Below are 18,455 nucleotides of genomic sequence, written 5' to 3' on the forward strand. Positions count from 1 at the left end.
TTCCAGGAATCATTCTTGTTCATCTCCTCTGAACCCTCTCCATTGCCAGCACATTCTTTCTTAAATAAGGAGCCCACAACTGTACCCTGTACTCCAAGTGAGGCCTCACTCGTGCCTTATAAAGCCTCAACATCATGTCCCAATCATAACGATTCTTGAAAGAAAGGCTCAAGCTCAAGAATGCTCTCCCTTCTCTACCTCCTGCACACTCTCAGAGCAATAGATGATCTGTCCAAAGTATCTAAGGGTTATTAAGTATTTTAGCTTGATAATAATAATGAATTTAATGTCACATACAGCGTACAATGTGCATATGGACGGAAACTCATACTTCCTGCTGCTGAATGGATTCTTTCTAAAAATATTACAAAATCAACTTTTAAAAACCCATCTGCAGAAGTAGACGATTAAATTAGAGACAATAAGTACAAAAAAAATTGACATTAATACAGAGATAATAAGTATTCACTTGAACCTGCCCGGAGACAGGAAAGAGGTTAGAAGTGATTCTCTAGGTTTGGGGTGGAGTGGCTGTTATTGTGGCTGTCAGCGAGGCCCAGAAAATAGGGTACTCTAATGAATGTGCCAAAGGAGACCCTGCACTGTGGATCTAGAGTGGTGGTCTGCTGAATGAAAATATGATTTTTTTAAAGAAAGTACATTTTCTGCCAGAAATGCCTTCATAGCATTTTCTTTCCCAACACTAATTTCGAACCAGATTAGGTATTGCCCGTTAAGTATTTGCATTAACGCGCTTGTCAACACTGATCAATCATTAGCTTTAGCATCCATTAATAGGAGCCTCTATCATATTATGGCTAGTCCCAAGTGGGTTAGAAGATCAATGATGATCCTAGAAGTCAACCATTAAACAAACCCCTGGTGGATCACTGAACAGCTCTCTAATTATTACTACAAACACAAAAATGCCCCTACCAAAAATAAACAAAAGATAGCACATCAGTGCAAGTTTAGTCAAGAACAATTGTCAATGGGACTGATAAAGGGCTGTAATCTGGGTAGCCAACAGGGGATGATCACACAATTAAGTTGAAACTTGTGCTTTTAAAATAAACTGCAGAGTGTGCAGACATGAAGCGGCGTCACTGAGGAACATTCCAGGCTGCTTCACAGAACCACATGAGGAATCCCAGGGCTGAGGGCACGTCCTGCAGTTCAGTGTGGAGGGTGCACAAGAACTCAAGAGTTTTGTTGCAGGGCAGTTATAGAGCTGAGGTTGATAGGGAGGGGTAAATCCACAAACAAAATTAAGCTCAAGGGCGCTAATTTTATCTGAGAGAAAATAGGGATAGAAGACAACGTAAACCATTGAAAGCAGAGGTGATGAGACCCAGAATATCGTGGCAGGGATTGCATTTCGAGACCAAGTATTTTTAATGCTTAAAACAGATGGATACAGCCTTCCTACAGCAGACATGTGGATGGTATCTGTGCACAGTAAAACTCTGATAATCTGGAACTCTGGTGGTGCTGGTTTAGCAGATGTTCCAGTCTATTGGATGCAATGTCTACTAATAGCCCAACACACATTAAATAACATTTTAAAAACAATGTTTATAATAAGTACTGTGTAACCAGTAAAATTTAATGGGAATGGAGGAAACAGAGCCCATGTTATTGGGAAGAGTGTGGGAATTGGAGCCCAGGGCAGTGGGAAGGGAATGTGGGAATGGAACCCAGGGCAGTGGGAAGGGGGTATGGGAATGGGAGCCTGGGGCAGTGGGAAGGGAATGTTAGCCCGGGGGATTGAGAAGGGAGTATGGGTATTCAAGCTCAGGACAGTGAGAACATCTGGACAGCAAAGGTGCATACATCAGGATGCTCTTTAACAACAAGTTTGAGATTTAACACCATCATCCCCTCAAAACTGACCAGCAAATTCTAAGACCTGAGGCTCAAAACCCCACCCTGCAATTTGATCTTGCATTTCCTCACTGCTGGACCACAATCAATGAGGACTGGTAAGAACATCTCGTCCACAATCTCCGTCAGTACTGGAGCACCACAGGGCTGTGTTCTTAGCTCCCTGCTCTACTCATTATGTGTGGCTCAGTACTACGACAAAACCATCTACAAGTTTGCTGATAATATTATGGGAGTGGGTTGTATAAAAAGGGGCAATGAGTCGGCACATAGGAGGGAGAATGAAAACATGGTTGACTAGTGGACCAACAACAACCTCGTACTCAATGTCATCAAAACCAAGGAGCTGGTTGTGGAATTTAGGAAAGGAAAACCAGAGGTATACAATCCAGTGATCATTGGCGGATCAGAGGCGGAGAGGGTGAGCATATTTAAGTTCTTGGGAGACACTATCTCGGAGGACCCTTCCTGAACCCAACATACTAATGGCATCGTGAAGAAAACATGTCAATGCCTCTAAAGTGTGCTGCCCGGCTACATCATGGCCTGGAATGGGGGCACCAACACCTCCGAGCAGAAAGCCCTACAGAAGGTAGTGGACACAGCCCAGTACATCGCAGGCAAAACTCTCCCAACCATCGAGAACACTGCCATCGGAGAGCAGCAGCAATCAACAAGAATCCACACCAACCAGGGCATGCTCTGTTCTCGCTGCTACCATCAGGAAAGAGGTCGAGGTGCCACAAGACTTGTGCTACTGGGTTCAGGAAGAGTTCTACCCCTCCACCATCAGACCATCAATATAAATATCACTCCAATGAATTGAAGTGCTGATTGGATGAAGGCAAGAAATTCCACAGCATTAATTGAAGATGACTAATTGGGGTCCTGGATGACAGTCATCCCTCATCCAATTCTCATAAGGCTAGTTGTCACAGAAATTAACTCAAAAACGGAGTTTCGCTCCAAGGGTTGATTGATGTGATATCATGGAGAGCCTTTAGTGGCCTAAACCACCATTAGGACCCTCATATTTATTCAGAAGAACAAACTGGCCTGATTATTTGCATATTCCTTGGTTAAGTGTCTGTTGAATCATTAAATAGGGAGGATCTGATGAACCTTTCAATGGGTTAACTCCTTTCTCAGTCTTTTACTGTACTTAATAGTGCTTTAACAAGATTTAAGTTAATTGGCCTTATCAGGACCTAGGTTCAGTCATTTAACACTGTTTAACAGACTTTCAGAGTGATTGAAGACACTGCCTCCCCACCGACTTCATGTATTGTTTATTGGAAACTTGTTTATTTTTATTCTCATTATTATCGATGACTACTGCCCTGTGGCAATGATCTCTACCATTATGAAATACTTTGAGCATCTGGTGATGGAATGTATCAAAGCACACCTCCGAGATGATGGACCCGTTTCATTTCGCCAATAGAAGAAACCATTCCACAAATGATGCTGTAGCCTTGACCCTTCAATCTGTCCTGAACCACTTGGAGAAACACACCTCAAATGCCAGGCTTCATCAACTTCAGCTCAATGTTGAATACGATAATTTCCCAGAGTCTGGTGGAGAAGCTGTCCTTGATGGAATTCAACATCCCTCTCTGTAATTGGATTCTAGACTTCCTGACAGAAAGACCAGTCTGGATTGGTAGCTCATGCTGAGCTCTGGCGAACTTGAGGAGTGTGTGCTCAGCCCGCTCCTGTTGATACTACTGACCCACGACTGTATTGCCAGATCCAGGTCCAACAGTAGTTGGCCTCATCAGCAACAATGATGAGTCGCACTACAGAGGTGGAAAATTTTGTGAAATTATGCAAGAGTAACAACTGAAGTTTCAATGGGGACAAGACAAAGGAAATGATCGTGGATTTCAGGAGGACCAGGAACGACCATCCTCCATTACACATCAACAACTGAGTAATAGAGGGAATGGAGAGCATCAAGTTCCTTGGAGTTCATTTTACTAGTGACCTATTGTGGACACTCAACATCTCCTCACTTGTCAGGAAGGGACTACACTTCCTGTGAAGACTGAAGTGAGCAAGGTTACTGGCCACCATTATGCCAACCTTCTACAGGAGCTGGCTGCATCATAGTGCAGTTGCTGCAGGGAAATGGATCTCAGGCCAATCCACAGGACCAGAAGAGTGGAGAGTCGCACTACTGGGATCATTGTCTAAAGGAGGTGCACAAAATCAATTGCGGACTCCTACCATCCTCTACGCAGCATCTTTCAACTGCTCCCAGAGGATTAGAGAACGCTGTTTTGTTGGGTTGTATTTGTACACTCAGATGACAATAAAGTTGACTTATCAGTAGTTTCAAGCTCAGCTTGCTTGGAAAAAGCCAAGTATCCCATCCTGCACTAGGTAGAATTAATCCTTTCTACCACACAGGTTAGCTGGTTACTTGTCTTGTTCTCTGTCTGAGAGACCTTGCTGTGCAGAATTTGTCTGCATACCAACAATTCGCTGGATGTTTAAGGGGTGGACTGTCCTGAAGATCTGAAACTGGCCATATGAGAAAATAATTAATCAAAATCTCCAGCCCAGCAAAGGAAATTGACAGGAAGAGTTGCAATAACAAATGAAATACAGTACTTGAAATTATTTTACCAGTACTTGGAAATTATGTTTTGCTCTATTGACTAATTTTAATGCAATTTAAAGTAAATTATTAATTTATAATTTGTTCCCACATTAGGAAAACAAACTGAAATAATACAAGCTTCCAGAGAGTGTAGGGATTAGGAGAGGACAGTTTTTAAGAATTCACCGACTGTGGGATCATTCTGTTTTCAATCAGAAACAAAATGAGAAGCAGTCAATCATACAACAGGTGAAACAAGATAACTACCGTTTCTAACCTATAAAATAAATTGGCATCACAACCAAATTATGCCATTGATCTGCGTCACTGGGAGCTAATATTTTATTTGCAGTTCAAATTTCATGTGTAGCTGCTGATATTTTTGGAAGACGAGGTGCTTTTAATTGGACTTTTGCCCCATTCTTTCTGAGATGTTTGTGCTGTGATTATAAAGTCCCAGAGAATGCAGCAAGGGGAACAATTGAACTATTGGCCCAGTGCTCAACCACACCGTTAATATTTAATGTATTTAAAATTAGACCTGGATGAAAATGCACTGAAGAAACAAAAAGTAGGAAGTGTGGAAATGGTTTTAAAATAAAAGTTGGACAGGTACTGTGGAATTTCACTTTATAGCTGTCTTTCACAGTGTGGCCTTCTGCATGAATATCGGAATATAACTATGTAAAGTAAAAAGTTATAGCAAATCTATTGTTTATAAATCTGTGTAGCATTTAAGTGTTTTATATTAATTGGGCATCATAAGACCAAGCTGTCCAAAGATATTGTTTGCTTTCCTTCAACAAGCATCAATGATAAGAAATGTGCCACTGACTTAGTTGTCAGGACAAACTCCACTTCATACATCAAGATTTCCACCAAAATCTTTCCTCTCAGCAACATTTACGACCCAGAGAAAGGGTACAAATTAAAATGCAGGTCCTTAAAGCTATTAATCTATGTACTTTCCAATCTCGGCATTTTTATCTGAGCAACATAGAAATTAGCATTGCAATTAAACCATGAGTGAAAGAATGGTTCACAGGGCACGCGACCAAACATAGATAATGATGATTATTATTATGCACAATGTATGTACATTCTTACTTGCTGCAACCAAACAGGTACTTGTCAAGAAAATATGTAATAGTAAGCCAAATGAATGAAATAAAAAGATTTTTTTTAAAAATCTTCATGCAAAAAAGTGACTTGCATTATTGCAGACAGCCTTCTGTGTGGTCTATGATTAGTGTAACAAGACGAGTTTCAAGAGCCTGATAGTTGTTGGAAAGAAAATATTCTTGAACTGAGAGATGCTGATTTTCAGGTTTCTGTATCTCCTTCCCAAAGGCAGCAGTGAGAAGAGCTTGTGACCAGGGTGGTGGAAGTCTTCCAGGATGTTGGCTGCCTTCTTGAGGCAGAACCGCACATGGATGTTTATGTATGGGAGGTCGAGGGCCTGTGATGGATCTGGGTATGTTTGCTACTTTCTGCATTCCTGGCACTTGGGTTGCAAAAGCAAGCTGTGAGGCAACCGACCAGTATACTTTCTGTAACGATAGTGATCGTGGTTGCAATGCAACTAGCAATGCCTTACCGTTTGATTATACTTGGCTGCCACCAGGGGCTAACACAGAGCAGGACACCGCAGCATGCAGATATGTAATGGAGACTTGCAGCCTCTTGTGGCTGTTTACAGCAACTTTAAAGTAAAGAACCTTGTCCTTCATCCTTGTGTTGTCTTAAGAACTCACATATACAAATACAAGATGAAACATCGTTTTAGAAGTGAGATGAAGGAAATTAGAAGGAAATACTTTAAAGGTAAAATATAAAGTCAGCAACTGATCAGTGAAGAGAAGCTAGCACAGTGAAAAATGCAAGGATTACATCCACCAGCGAAACTTCAGCTGACAGGTAATGTAGCTGTAAATTGGAACAGATTTAAATAGCATTTTGGATTGTATTTAGTAGCAATCACTGCTGACGGGAAAAATGATAAAGTGAAAGCATCAGTTTTCTTATATGTCGTGGGTGATGAAGCCCTGGAGGTGTATAATAACTTCACATTTACTGCTGAAGGAGACAAAATAAAACTGGAAAAAATAATGGAACAGTTTGAGGCATACTGCATAGCTAAACGTAATGTGATCTGTGTGAGAGGCACAGGTTTTTCACGTGCACAGAAAATGGAAGGAAGCATTGATCAGTAGGTGACTGAGTTGAGAAACAGAAGCAAAACGTGTGAATTTTGTGGACTTACCGACTCGTTGATAAAAGGCAGGCTTGTGTGTGGCATTCTAGATAATAGTTTAAGGGAAAGAGCTGCAAAGAGAGCAAAATCTAGATCTGGAAATAGCCATAGACCAAGACCAAAGATGTATGACACAAAAGTGAAGGTTACAGGATATTCAGGTACTAATAAACCAGTGCAAGGAGAATGCATGGTCAAAGTGAAACACAAGGACGAAGAGCACATGCTAGCAATCATAGTGGTACCAAAGGATGTACAGGACATATAGGTTTAACAGCCTGTGAGAAACAACCTGATAAAAAGAGTCCTCATGGAAAATGAAGGAGAGAGTCTATGTTGAACTCATGAAAGAGTACAATGACCTATTTCAGGGTATAGGCTGCCTTCCAGGAGAACACACGATCAGAGTGGATAAGCGTGTGCCACCGATAATACATCCATGCAGAAAAGTTCCATTTGTGCTTCAAAAGCAACGAAAAGCAGAGTTGGACAGGATGGAAAACCTGAACGTGATTCAGAAGATAGATGAGCCAACAGAGTGGGTGAGTTCACTCGTTATTGTGGACAAAAAGAATGGAAAGCTTAGAATTTGTTTGGATCCAATAAATCTAAACATAACAATAAAAAGAGAACACTTTAAGCACCAATGTGTGAAGAAATCATGTCACAGTTTGCAAATGCAAAGCATTTTAGCAAGTTAGAAGCATCATCAGGATTTTAGCAGTTAAAATTGGATGAAGCAAGTTCAAGACCGTGCACGTTCAATAGTCCATTTAGCAGATACAGATTCCTAAGGTTACCATTTGGAATTGCTTTTGCTCCTGAAGTGTATCACAAAACTATCCACATGATCTATGAGCCCCTGAACGGAGTTGATACCTCAATGGATGACATCATAGTCTGGGGAACCATGAGAATGAAGCACGATGAGAAACTAAGGAAAGCAAACCTGAAGCTGAATAGAGAGAAATGCCAGCTTGGAGTGACAGAACTAACATTTGTAGGAGATATTATTGGCAGTGAGGGCATCAGACCAGATCCCAGAAAGGTGTCCGCCATTGGGAACATGCCAAGGCCACAATGCAAAAAGGACATACAGAGGTTTAATGGAATGGTCAGTTATATGGGTAAATTCATATCCACCTCTCAAAAAAGATGGCTCCATTGAGAAGACTAACAGAAAAGAACATTGAATGGGAGTGGAATCATGAACATGGAAAGTCATGGAGCAAACTAAAGAAACTGCTCACAGAGGAACCAGTTGAGGTTTTACGACCCAGCGAGACCCATCAAGATATCATCAGACGCATCACATAGTGGGCTCAGTGCAGTTCTTCTGCAAAAATATGATGACTGGCAACTCAGTGCATATGCATCACACTCAATGACATGCGCAGAAACGAGATGCACTCAAATTGAAAAGGAGCTGCTCAGCATCACATACACCTGTGAAAGATTTCATCAGTTTGTGTCAGGACAAGCAATCAGTGTAGAGACTGACCGTAAGCCCTTGATTGCATTGTTCCAAAAGTCATTAAATGAATGTCCACTTAAAATACAAAGAATGACGATTAGGCTGTCATGCTATACATTGAATGTGGTGTACTCTATGGGTAAGCTAACGTACACAACAGACACGTTGTCTAGAGCTGTTGACACGAGAGAGCGCGCAAACACCAGAATGGATGAACGGCTTCATGGACATGATCACAAGTTCACTGCCCATATCAGATGGAGCTCAAAGTCAGAGACAAACAAAGATGAAACACAGTCAACTGAGAAAAAACATGAAGCAGGACTGCTCACCTGACATTTCAGAGTACTGGAACTGCAGGGTGGAACTATCAGTGGTTGAAGACATCATCGAAAAAGGAAGCAAAATCCTTATCCCAAAGATTCTGAGAAAAGAGATGCTAAAAAGGATCCATGGAGGACATCTCGGAATCGAAAAGTGTAAGAAGAGCACAAGAGGTGATGTACTGGCCAAGAATCAACAATGATATAACAAATGAAGGGTCAAACTGTACAATATGCCAGAAATATCAAGAAATCCTGCAGAACCACTAAAACCACACCCAGCACCATGCAGACCTTACCAGAAGGTAGGCGTTGACCTATTCGAATATCACAGGAAGGACTATCTTGTAGTCACAGACCCTGTATCTAGAGGTGTGTAAACTGAACACCCCCACTGCAGACACTATAATAATAGGTATGAAAGCCACATTCTCCAGCATGACGTGGCAAGTGAGGTCTTCACAGACAAAGGACTCCAGTTTTGCAATTTAAAGTTACGACAGTTTGCCAAAGAGTGGGACTTTGTATACATCACATCAAGTCCTCATTTTTCACAGTCTAATGGTCTAGTGGAAAAGTAGGGACAAACAGTGAAAAGACTGATGAACAAGGGAAAAGACTGTGAAAGAAACTTCTCCCAGAGCAGGCTAGTATACCTCACAATGTCGCTCAAGTGTGGTATGTCACCAACACAACTCCTTATGGGACATAGACTAAGGTCAAACCTTCCCATTCAGAAGAACCTCCCAAAAACAAAAGAGGGGGAGAAAGTGAGGAAGTTCAAAGAACAACAGAAAGAAAAGCAAAAGTATTACTTTGACAGAGGGAAAAAAAACCTACCAGAACTCTACACTGGTGACCAATTTCGGCTAAAAGACTAAACAAACTGATGGACACAGAAGGGAACTGTCCTTAGTGAAGTCCAACCAAGATCATACACCATTCAGACAGATGAAGGTGCTGTTCTGCGAAGAAATCATCGAGATCTTCAAATGGGTCCAGCCACAGAAGGACAGATACTGTTGAACAACCCTGAAGGCACATCTGAGAAGACATCTGATAGATTATGTTGTGTTTGTATTGTATATAGATATGTTTTTGGGAGATAAATTGGGGCAGGTTTTTTTTAGTGTGGGTCACGTACAAACACTTTAAAACAGATTTTATTTAAAATACTGGAGCTCTGCTCATGCTAGACATGTCGGCCCCAGAGCCTTTACAAGTTCTTTCATCTGTTGCCTTTTTGTAAGTAACAATCCATTAGTGAAGTCTCTTGGGCATTCTCCAAAGCTTTTGCAAAGGCTGTTGGCCCCGACATGTCCAGCATGAGCAGAGCTCCAGTATTTTAAATAAGATTTGAAGTGTTTGTATGTGACCTACACTAAAAAAAACCTGTCACACTTTATCTCCCAAAATCATAACTATATACAACAAAAAACACAGCATATTCTGTCACAGACCACATGGATTTCCTCCCACATCCCCAAAGCATGCTGGTAGAATTGGGTGCTGTCAAGGTTAACAGCAAAGAGAATGCAAGGAAAGTTGATGGGCACAAAAGAAACTGAGCTCCAAATATATTGGGTAAATGAGTGAAACAAGAACATCTGCAGATGCTGGGGCCAATGTGCTGCACAGAAACTCAGATGGCCACGCAGCATCCATAGGAACTAAAAGGTCACCAACAAAACAAGTAGGCACCAAATAAAAAGGTGGGGGAGTGGGAGGAGGAAGTAGGAGCAATGGTTTAATGCACACTATTAAAAGCAATGGCATGATCCCAACTACATCAACTCCAAGACAAGTTAATTCAACCATTTGCCATGTACTCAAGCTTGAGTCTGCCCATCACTGGTGCCCATAATGACCGGCAGACATACTTGAAGGAACCTTCAAACCACAAAATCTGTATGAGAGCTGGGGGGGGGGGCAGAACTCCCCTTTGCTCATCAGTTGCTCAATGTTTGCCCAACCACTAGTTCATCTCACCTTGCTCCTGACACAGTCATTGGTCAGCTGATGCCTTGTGGAAACTCCTATTCCAGTCATTGAGTTGCTCCTTTCTCATCCTCGACATCTTGAATCTTGTGATGGTTTCTAACAAGGTGTGAGCCATCCTGCCGTTTCAAATCTTCGGCTGAAATAAAGAGTTTAGAAGCATTTTTCTTTTGGTAAAGAACCTGGAAGCCCATTTCCCAGCTGAGTTCTTTTTGGTAAGGAGCAAGAGGGGAAACTGGAGGAAAAGAGAGCTGAAGGGATTGGAGAAGTGTGGGGGGAGTGCAAGAGAAAAAAAAAGGACAAACTGGGAATCCAGGGATTTTGTGGCACGTACGATCATTTAAGCCAAGGAGGAAAGATGGAACGTGGCAGGGAGGGAGACAAAGATAACTGAGGGAAAGGGAGTGAGAAGGTAGGTGTGGATGGATAATGGTGAGCAATTGAGGAAAACAGAGCAAGCAGAGTTAGCTGAGTAGATAGTGGTAGAAATGGTGCAGAGTTTGTTGTGGGAAAAGGTGGGGGGAAGAGAACAAACTTCAAATACATTGCACATATTATCTTTCCCCCTCAAACAACCCAGAAGACATCTGAACAAGAGAAAAGCAAGCAAAATGGTGATGATGGAGAGGAGCCAAACAGGAGTAGGGGAAAAAAAGCACAAACATCTTCAGGGTAAACAGGGATGCAAAAGATAAACTGCAGTCCTGAGTAACGTCACCGTAGATCTACAGGGAGGAGAAATAAACACTCTGCATTTGCTCTAGACATTTATTAATAAGTCATATTACATCCACCCTGTAAGTACACAATACAGGGAATATAACTTGCAAGCTAGTACAAAAAACAACACATGCCTGTGGGAATGGCATGTACTTAGTCACTTTACAAAATGCAAATAAAAACACTTTCAGTTTAGTAACAGATGATCAGTGAAACACTGCTACAATTTTAAAATCCAATTCAGAATACCTGGAAAAAAAAATCATACAAAACCAAACCTAGACTAAACAGATTTGTGTCTGCAAACTGTACTCTATTCAAAATTACAGGTATCCCATTGAAGGCACATAACAGATCTGCATCACTTAATGCATTGTTGACACTTAATCAATATTGTAAAAGAGGTGCATTTTCCTTCTGCAAAACTAGTGTGATCAGGTTATTTCCATTTCATTTACATTTATGGCTAAAACAAATCTTCCAGCCAGGAAGCCAGGTTATTAGACAAATCCAGGAAATGTGGGAGGCAGGAGAGAGAAAAAAGTAATTTGATTCTCTCTGAACTTGCTGAGAAGCCATCTAACGTCATCAGCTTGATCATTAATCATGGGGTGTCCAGATTTTGGGTGGCCCAAGGATTCAATCAACCCAGCCCCATGTCTGTAAGGAGTTTGAATGTTCTCCCTGTGATCGCCAGGGTTTCCTCCCACTTCCAATAAGGCGTACAGGTTCTTTGGTCCCTTGGGTGTGTTTGGGTGGCGTGTTACCATGCTGCATCTCCAAATTAAATAAAAATTAAATCTACTCTGTCCCATATGAATAGTATGACTTTGCTATTTTAAAAGTGGCCATTCTTGGCTTTGTTGTCCCTGGGAAAGACAATTGGAACACCCTCCCCAGTGACTGTATTTAAACATGTGATTATGATGAGCTCCATAATGCATGTGTGCAGTGGTCCAGCAGAAAACCTGAACTTGCCCAACATGAAGAACCCTAACTATTGGTAAGGACTATGGGGTAACCACGCATGGAGCTTTCAGTTTGGGCAAGAGAAATGCATGTGTGGAGAATGCTCACTCACTGCAGAGATGTGCTGAAAAATATTTGTTACGTGCATACCGTCTCTAGGAATGGACACAGCATAACTGTTACAGAGACAGATCAGCCAGGTCTTTGTTATGGTGCCAGGACATGTTTCTAAGTTGAAGGAAGATGGGGAAAAATAGAAGTGACGTGATCTTGGAGATAAAAAGGACAATCTGCTGAAGGAATCCATTTGGTTGAGCACCATCTGAGGGAAGGGACAGAATGGCTGGTGTTTGGGGCCAAAACCCTTTGTCAAGACTCTGCGTCCTCAGGCTCGATCCCTGGGTTTCCCGGCAGATTATTGATACGATCCTGCACATTTTTGTTCGCGATGCCTGTTCAGAGGACAACATGAGTAACCCCTGCACTAGCCCACTCTCTTGATCAGGGGCTAGAACGTCTTGATACAAAGCCACTGCCTACCCCACCTGATTCTCAACCACCACATAACTTCCATTCCATTGGAGTTAACAAGCACCACCCTCCAGCTGACAACATAAAATTGATCAAAACAATGAGCTTCGTCTGTGCACGCCTCAATAGCATAACCTGCCAACACTGTGGACTCCACCAGAGTTCCACAATTTGAAAGTCTCTCCCAGGACACAGCCCAGGTCTGAAAGGGAACATTCAACAAATGCACTGAGGGTTGAAAGTGAAGAGTTTTTACATGCCGACTTTACACTTCATTAACATCCCGGCACTGCATCAAACTCAGGTCATGATGAATGGCAGCAGATGTCAGTGGATCCAAGGCTCAAAATTACCAGCAATTAACCAAACAGAAATTAAAATGCAGTGTTGTTACAAGCTGTCTGTAAAATAACCCATATTCATATATACAATGGAGTAGGTAGATTATCTGAGCACAGGAGCTAAAGGGATATTGTGACTGAGGGCTATTCCACTGGTCTTCTCTGAGGGATATACTAAGTATTCCATTTCTACAGCATTTTAAGACAGTTAAATAATTAAGACAAACATTATTAAACATATTTAAAAAGTTGATTTTAATTACATGGAAACACAAACTAAATGCAAGTCCTCAGGAGGTCATGAACACGACCATCGACTTCAGTACCCACCTTTTCCCCGACATCCACAGTATAAAAATATCGAACAGATTACATTACATCATCTACTTCAGCTTTCTACAGTTTACAAGCCATTATAGACCAAAACAAAGGCTTGTCTCTCAAGTAGCTTTGCAATCATCGGGGTCTGTACGTAGTACTGAATAACCCACAAAAGAAAAAAAAAGATTAATAAATGTCTAAACAGTCACATCATCAATATAACACACTTGTTTGCACGGAGGCTTGAAGTATGACCCAGGAAACTTCTGAAGTTCTACAAAACCTGCACAAATCACATCAGAAGCAAGCAGTTTAAGGTACTAACAGAATCAAAATTTCAGATAGAGCATACAAAATGATTCAAACACTTAGTACTTAAATGCCTGCGACTTCCCATCCATCTACAAATTTTACTGTACATGTTGAAAATTAATGAACTCATACCAATATACATTTCCTCTCTAAAGCATTTGAAGCAGAACACTCCCAGCTTACTTCACCAAGTTAATTGCGATGCACGCTGCTATCAGAACCATCACCCACTCCTCAAATATCATTTTTATTTCCAATGTGTAGCCCAGTAACTTCAGTGATTGCCTAGCAGATTTTCTTTTATCTCGCTCCAGGATGAGGAAAATAATTCTCAGAGCGTTTAGTATTGAATAAACATGCAAGGATGTCAGACCTAATGTTTGACTCAGGGGCCCCAAACTGTTGTTTTTGTCCTTTGGCAAACTACATAGGATTGAAGAACTATCCCTCTGGCCACTCTTAAAGAGGAGACATGCTGCTGAGGGGCAAAAAATAAAGGGGAGCATGGCTGAGTTTCAAAATAAAACTTGCACTGAACATGCAATCCAACTATTTGGTTGTGAGGAATTGTACCTGGTGAGATCTGTTCCCTGCTCTCTCCAATGACACATTTGCCATGAGCAATGTTTTCATCACAGTTGCTGAGCACAGGCACAAAATCTCTTTCTGAGTGTGTTGTACTTCCATTGATCACTTCCAAGAAATAATCATCCAATAGGTTCAGCATTCAGGTCACATCTGTAGGTGCCCTCAAAGGTCAGAACACTTTGAACAGGTGCTGTTTGCATTGAAAAGAATCTGTAGCCAAGTGGGAGGAGCTGCACAAATTTGGCGAGGGCAGAACTATTCCAACATGCAGTGCATGCAGAGAATTCAGCAGGTTGGAGAGGCCACACACGGACATCCACTATTAACGTACCTTATAATTCTAGTTGGAATCAGAGCACATGCTCCTGCAATATGCAATTAGATTTGGGGTGAGAGATTCAAATTCCCAAAGTAAACTATAGGAGAGATGTCATTAAGCTGAGCATAAGATTTACAAGGATGTCACCAGGACTGGAGGACTTGGCTTCTAACGAAAAACTAGACTGGCTGAGACTTTTCTCCCTGAAGAGCAGGGGGCTGAGGGGTGACCTTGTAGGCACATAGACAAGGTGACTGGTGACAGTCTTTTTCACAAAGAAGTTAACACCGCATCTAGATGGCATAAATTTAAAGTGAGAGGGAATATATTAAAAAGGGAATAGAGGGGAAACTTTTCCACACAGCAGGTGGTGGGTATATTGGATGAATTACCACAGCAGGTGGGCACAATACAGGAAATCAGGACTGGCTCTGATGGATAACCTGGTCAGCATGGACAAGCTTCAGCTGAAGGACTTGTTTCCGTGCTGTATAATCCCCTCTCTGTGACTGCCTTGTCATTTTTTCTTCATCCCACCGCCCCAAGAAGTTGATGTCAGAATAATGCCAACCACAAAATGATAATTTGGGACAAATTAATGAAGAACATTGACCAACGTGGTCACTTGGAACTAATGACAAACACAGTAATGGCAGACCAACCAATGAGCCAAATTACAGTAATGCTTTATCAACCAGCAATGTTGGGCCAACTGGTAAATTAAGTTGGCAACAAAGCTCCATAGAACCAGACTGGCAATGTGGGACCAAACAGAGAACCAAGCTAGTCATACTATACCAATCACCAAGCTTGATCTCCATTCCAGCTAAAGATCCAAGAAATTACTTTGTATGAACCAATGACCCAAGTGGATAATGTGGGTCCAATCAACAAACTCAGTTTATATTGTGGTAGCAAGAAATTCTGAGATGCTAGAGGATGAAGAGGACAGTAGGGAGCAAGGTGGTGGCAGATCAATTCATCAACTTTCCATCTCCCAGGTGTTTACACAAATCTAGGTAAGATTCAGAAAATTCTGTGAACTAACAACATTTTTTTTGTGCTACTATCTCATGATATTCATATCACAGATATGTTTTGAAATAGCAGATCTGAGTAATACGGTCACCCAGGAAAACCCATAAAACTTTAATCCATTAGTGAACAAACCCAAAAAGTATTAGGTTAAATTCTGCCTTTATCAATAGAATTTAATTATTAGAATTAATAACTCGATTTCCCTTTGTAAAGCAGAGCAGATTTAATTTTTTTTTTCCTAACTGACTGGTACAATATTGGTCAGGACCGCTCGCAACGTCCTTATCCCCAACATTATTCTTGTTTAACAGTGAGACAGCAGGGCACAGGTACAGTTATCACACGGGTCTTGCTGACAATCTCTGATCTATCATCTCAGAGATTAAGGCTGGTGTCACTAAGTTTACTCGGAAACAAAAGGATGTATGCTGAAGCAAATAATCTCAAGTTCATCCTATCAAATACTCCATTTTTAGTTACTGATCTTAGCAGACAATATTTTGGTGTAAATATTACCACTATTTTGCTATTATCGCAGATAGTTTAGAAAAATAAAGTAACCCAAAACAGAAGGAAAAAGTTAGTCTGGAATAACTTTAAGAGGTTCATTAAAATCTCACAGAGCTCTGACAGCCAAGTGAAAAATGAAGCACCACTCAAACAATAATGTCACAGTACCATCAGCTGCCATGGCATCTATGCTCTCTCATGTTGTTGTTCCACACTAGCACTTCAGGGAAAAATCACAGGGATAGATCTTGAGCTGCAAATAAGATAGAACAAAAAAAAATCAGATGTGCTGCCAGCCAATCAGGACCAGAGGGGGCCTGGGCCTGGAGGGGAACGAGGTCCCAGCCTGCAGGGCCCAGAGGGGAACAAGGGCCCAGGCAGCCAGGCCCAGAGGGGAATGAGGTCCCAGCCAGTTGGTACCAATGGAGAACAATATTCTTGCTAGTCATTATTGGAATGGATAGGAACCCAGCTAGACTGAGGAGTGAGGGGAACAGAACAGCAGAAAGCTGGCAGATATAACCCTAACCTGTCAATAGAAGCAGGGGTGAGTATTCAGCCAGATGGAGACACCAGACTGTATCTGCAGGAACCTGGGGCAAAATAACTGCTGGAGTAATTCAGAGAGTCAGGAAGATTCTGTGGATGCAAACGGATGGCTGATATTTCAGGTCAAGCTCTGAATCAGTATTTAGCCAGGGTCAGTTCCACCAGTAAATTCCCTGAGCTATAACTTGCATTCACTTTGTTTTCCCAAGAAATCCAGTTGTTGGACAGAAGGACCACAGATGGGGAGGAGGGAAGTAGCCTCCTTCAGAATGCACAAAACCAGCAGGTTAAAGACAGCTAACATTGACAAGAGGATTAGTATTCCTATACACAGCAAAAGAATGTAGCTTCAGGCAGAAAAGTCAAGGCTTAATAAATGAAACTGCTACTCTAACCATCATTTCTTTTGTGTGTCCCATGGCAGTTGAACTTCAAACTAGTAAGTTACAACACTCACCAGTAGAGTAAAATGAGAAATTCACCTGGACACAAGATTACAGCCAACTTATATTAATGATCTGCACACGAATTCACAGCATAATTTCAAAGTCAGCAAATCATTTAAAAAAATTGGAATTGGAGCAAATAATGAATGAATGGCAAAAGAGATCAGAAGAGCACATACGAACAAAATGGACAATTTAATGCAAGTGTGCAGTGACACATTTTGGTGGAAAGTATCATCAATGTGAGCTGGAACACAGGACCCTGGGATAATTATGCACAGAACTTCGAAGGTAGCTGGGAAACAAATAGGATCCTGGTTTTTTTATGAATACAAAGTCATGCTGAACCTTTATAAACCACTCAGTAGGCCCCACGGAATATCAAAGACCTGCCGCCATCCTTTAAGATGGTCAAGGCCTTAGTGAAAGTGCTGGAAGTAATTTACCACATTGGTGACAAGAATGAAATTCTTCACTTCTGTGATATTTGCTCCCCTTCCAGCTGAGAGAGGAGACAGATGTTGGGCAGATAGATATTCACAATCATGAAATATTTAGATCACGTCTGAAAAGGAGAACAGGGAGAGGCAGAAAATTCTGAAAGCAGACGAGAAGGCCCAGATGATACACGAAGAACCAATTTTAAAAACAATTTGAGAAAGGAGAAAGAAAAGGTCAATGAGCCATTTTCCAGATTAAGGAAAATGCAGCGTAATAGTGACCTTAGAACTTAATAACATCACGGAGTAAGTGAAAAACAAACTGCTGGTGTAATTCAGTGGTCAGGCAGCATCCATGGAGGAAACTGTGCTTCAGGACTGGTCTGCTCAGTTCTTCCAGCAGTTTGGATTTTTTTTTGCTCCATATTCTAGCACCCTGCAGTCTCAAATGTCTCCATTGTATCAAGCAAAATAAAAGGAAAACAATAGGTACCATTTAACATGGACTGCCACAAGCCCTTTAATAACGTGACAAAAAATTTATGAAACAAAATAGCGAGAGATTGAAAGGAACTGGCATTTGGAGACCTCAGTGTCCTTGCACACGAGAACTCAGTCCTCACACCTCTTTTGCCCTTTGTGTCTATGCACCGGCTTCCTGTTTGCAGACAGGCACTAGATGGTGCTGCAGAGCAAGGGACATTAACAGAGAAACAAAAACTGCAGATAACTAACCTTCAGCAAAGAATGAGAAGCTGGAGGAACTCAGCAGGTTATGGGGAGAACTGATTAGGCAATATTTTGGTCAGGATTCTTTATACTACTTTAGTTTG

The 18,455-nt window shown here is 41.5% G+C and overlaps 1 protein-coding gene across 8 annotated transcripts in view; it reads right to left on the reverse strand.

Annotated features, from left to right (window-relative positions):
* Positions 1-10,535: 10,535 nt before the first annotated feature.
* Positions 10,536-18,455, reverse strand: part of patz1 (POZ/BTB and AT hook containing zinc finger 1) — a 749,193-nt gene continuing 741,273 nt past the window's right edge. For 2 of the 8 annotated variants that reach the window (XR_011356210.1, XR_011356212.1), the window contains 2 exons: positions 16,356-16,440; positions 10,536-10,677 (listed from right to left, as the gene is read on the reverse strand). Coding sequence is in view for 4 of the 8 variants with exons in the window: in XM_069933094.1 (XP_069789195.1) it covers positions 13,634-13,703 (70 nt within the window). In the remaining 4 variants the exon portion in view is untranslated. Of the gene's footprint in view, positions 10,678-11,292; positions 16,441-18,455 lie in introns of those variants that run through there. The other 6 variants (XM_069933094.1, XM_069933091.1, XM_069933092.1 and 3 more) reach the window with 4 other exon arrangements.

Source organism: Narcine bancroftii, chromosome 4, assembly GCF_036971445.1.
Source record: "Narcine bancroftii isolate sNarBan1 chromosome 4, sNarBan1.hap1, whole genome shotgun sequence".
In the NCBI taxonomy this organism is placed as follows: Eukaryota; Metazoa; Chordata; class Chondrichthyes; order Torpediniformes; family Narcinidae; genus Narcine; species Narcine bancroftii.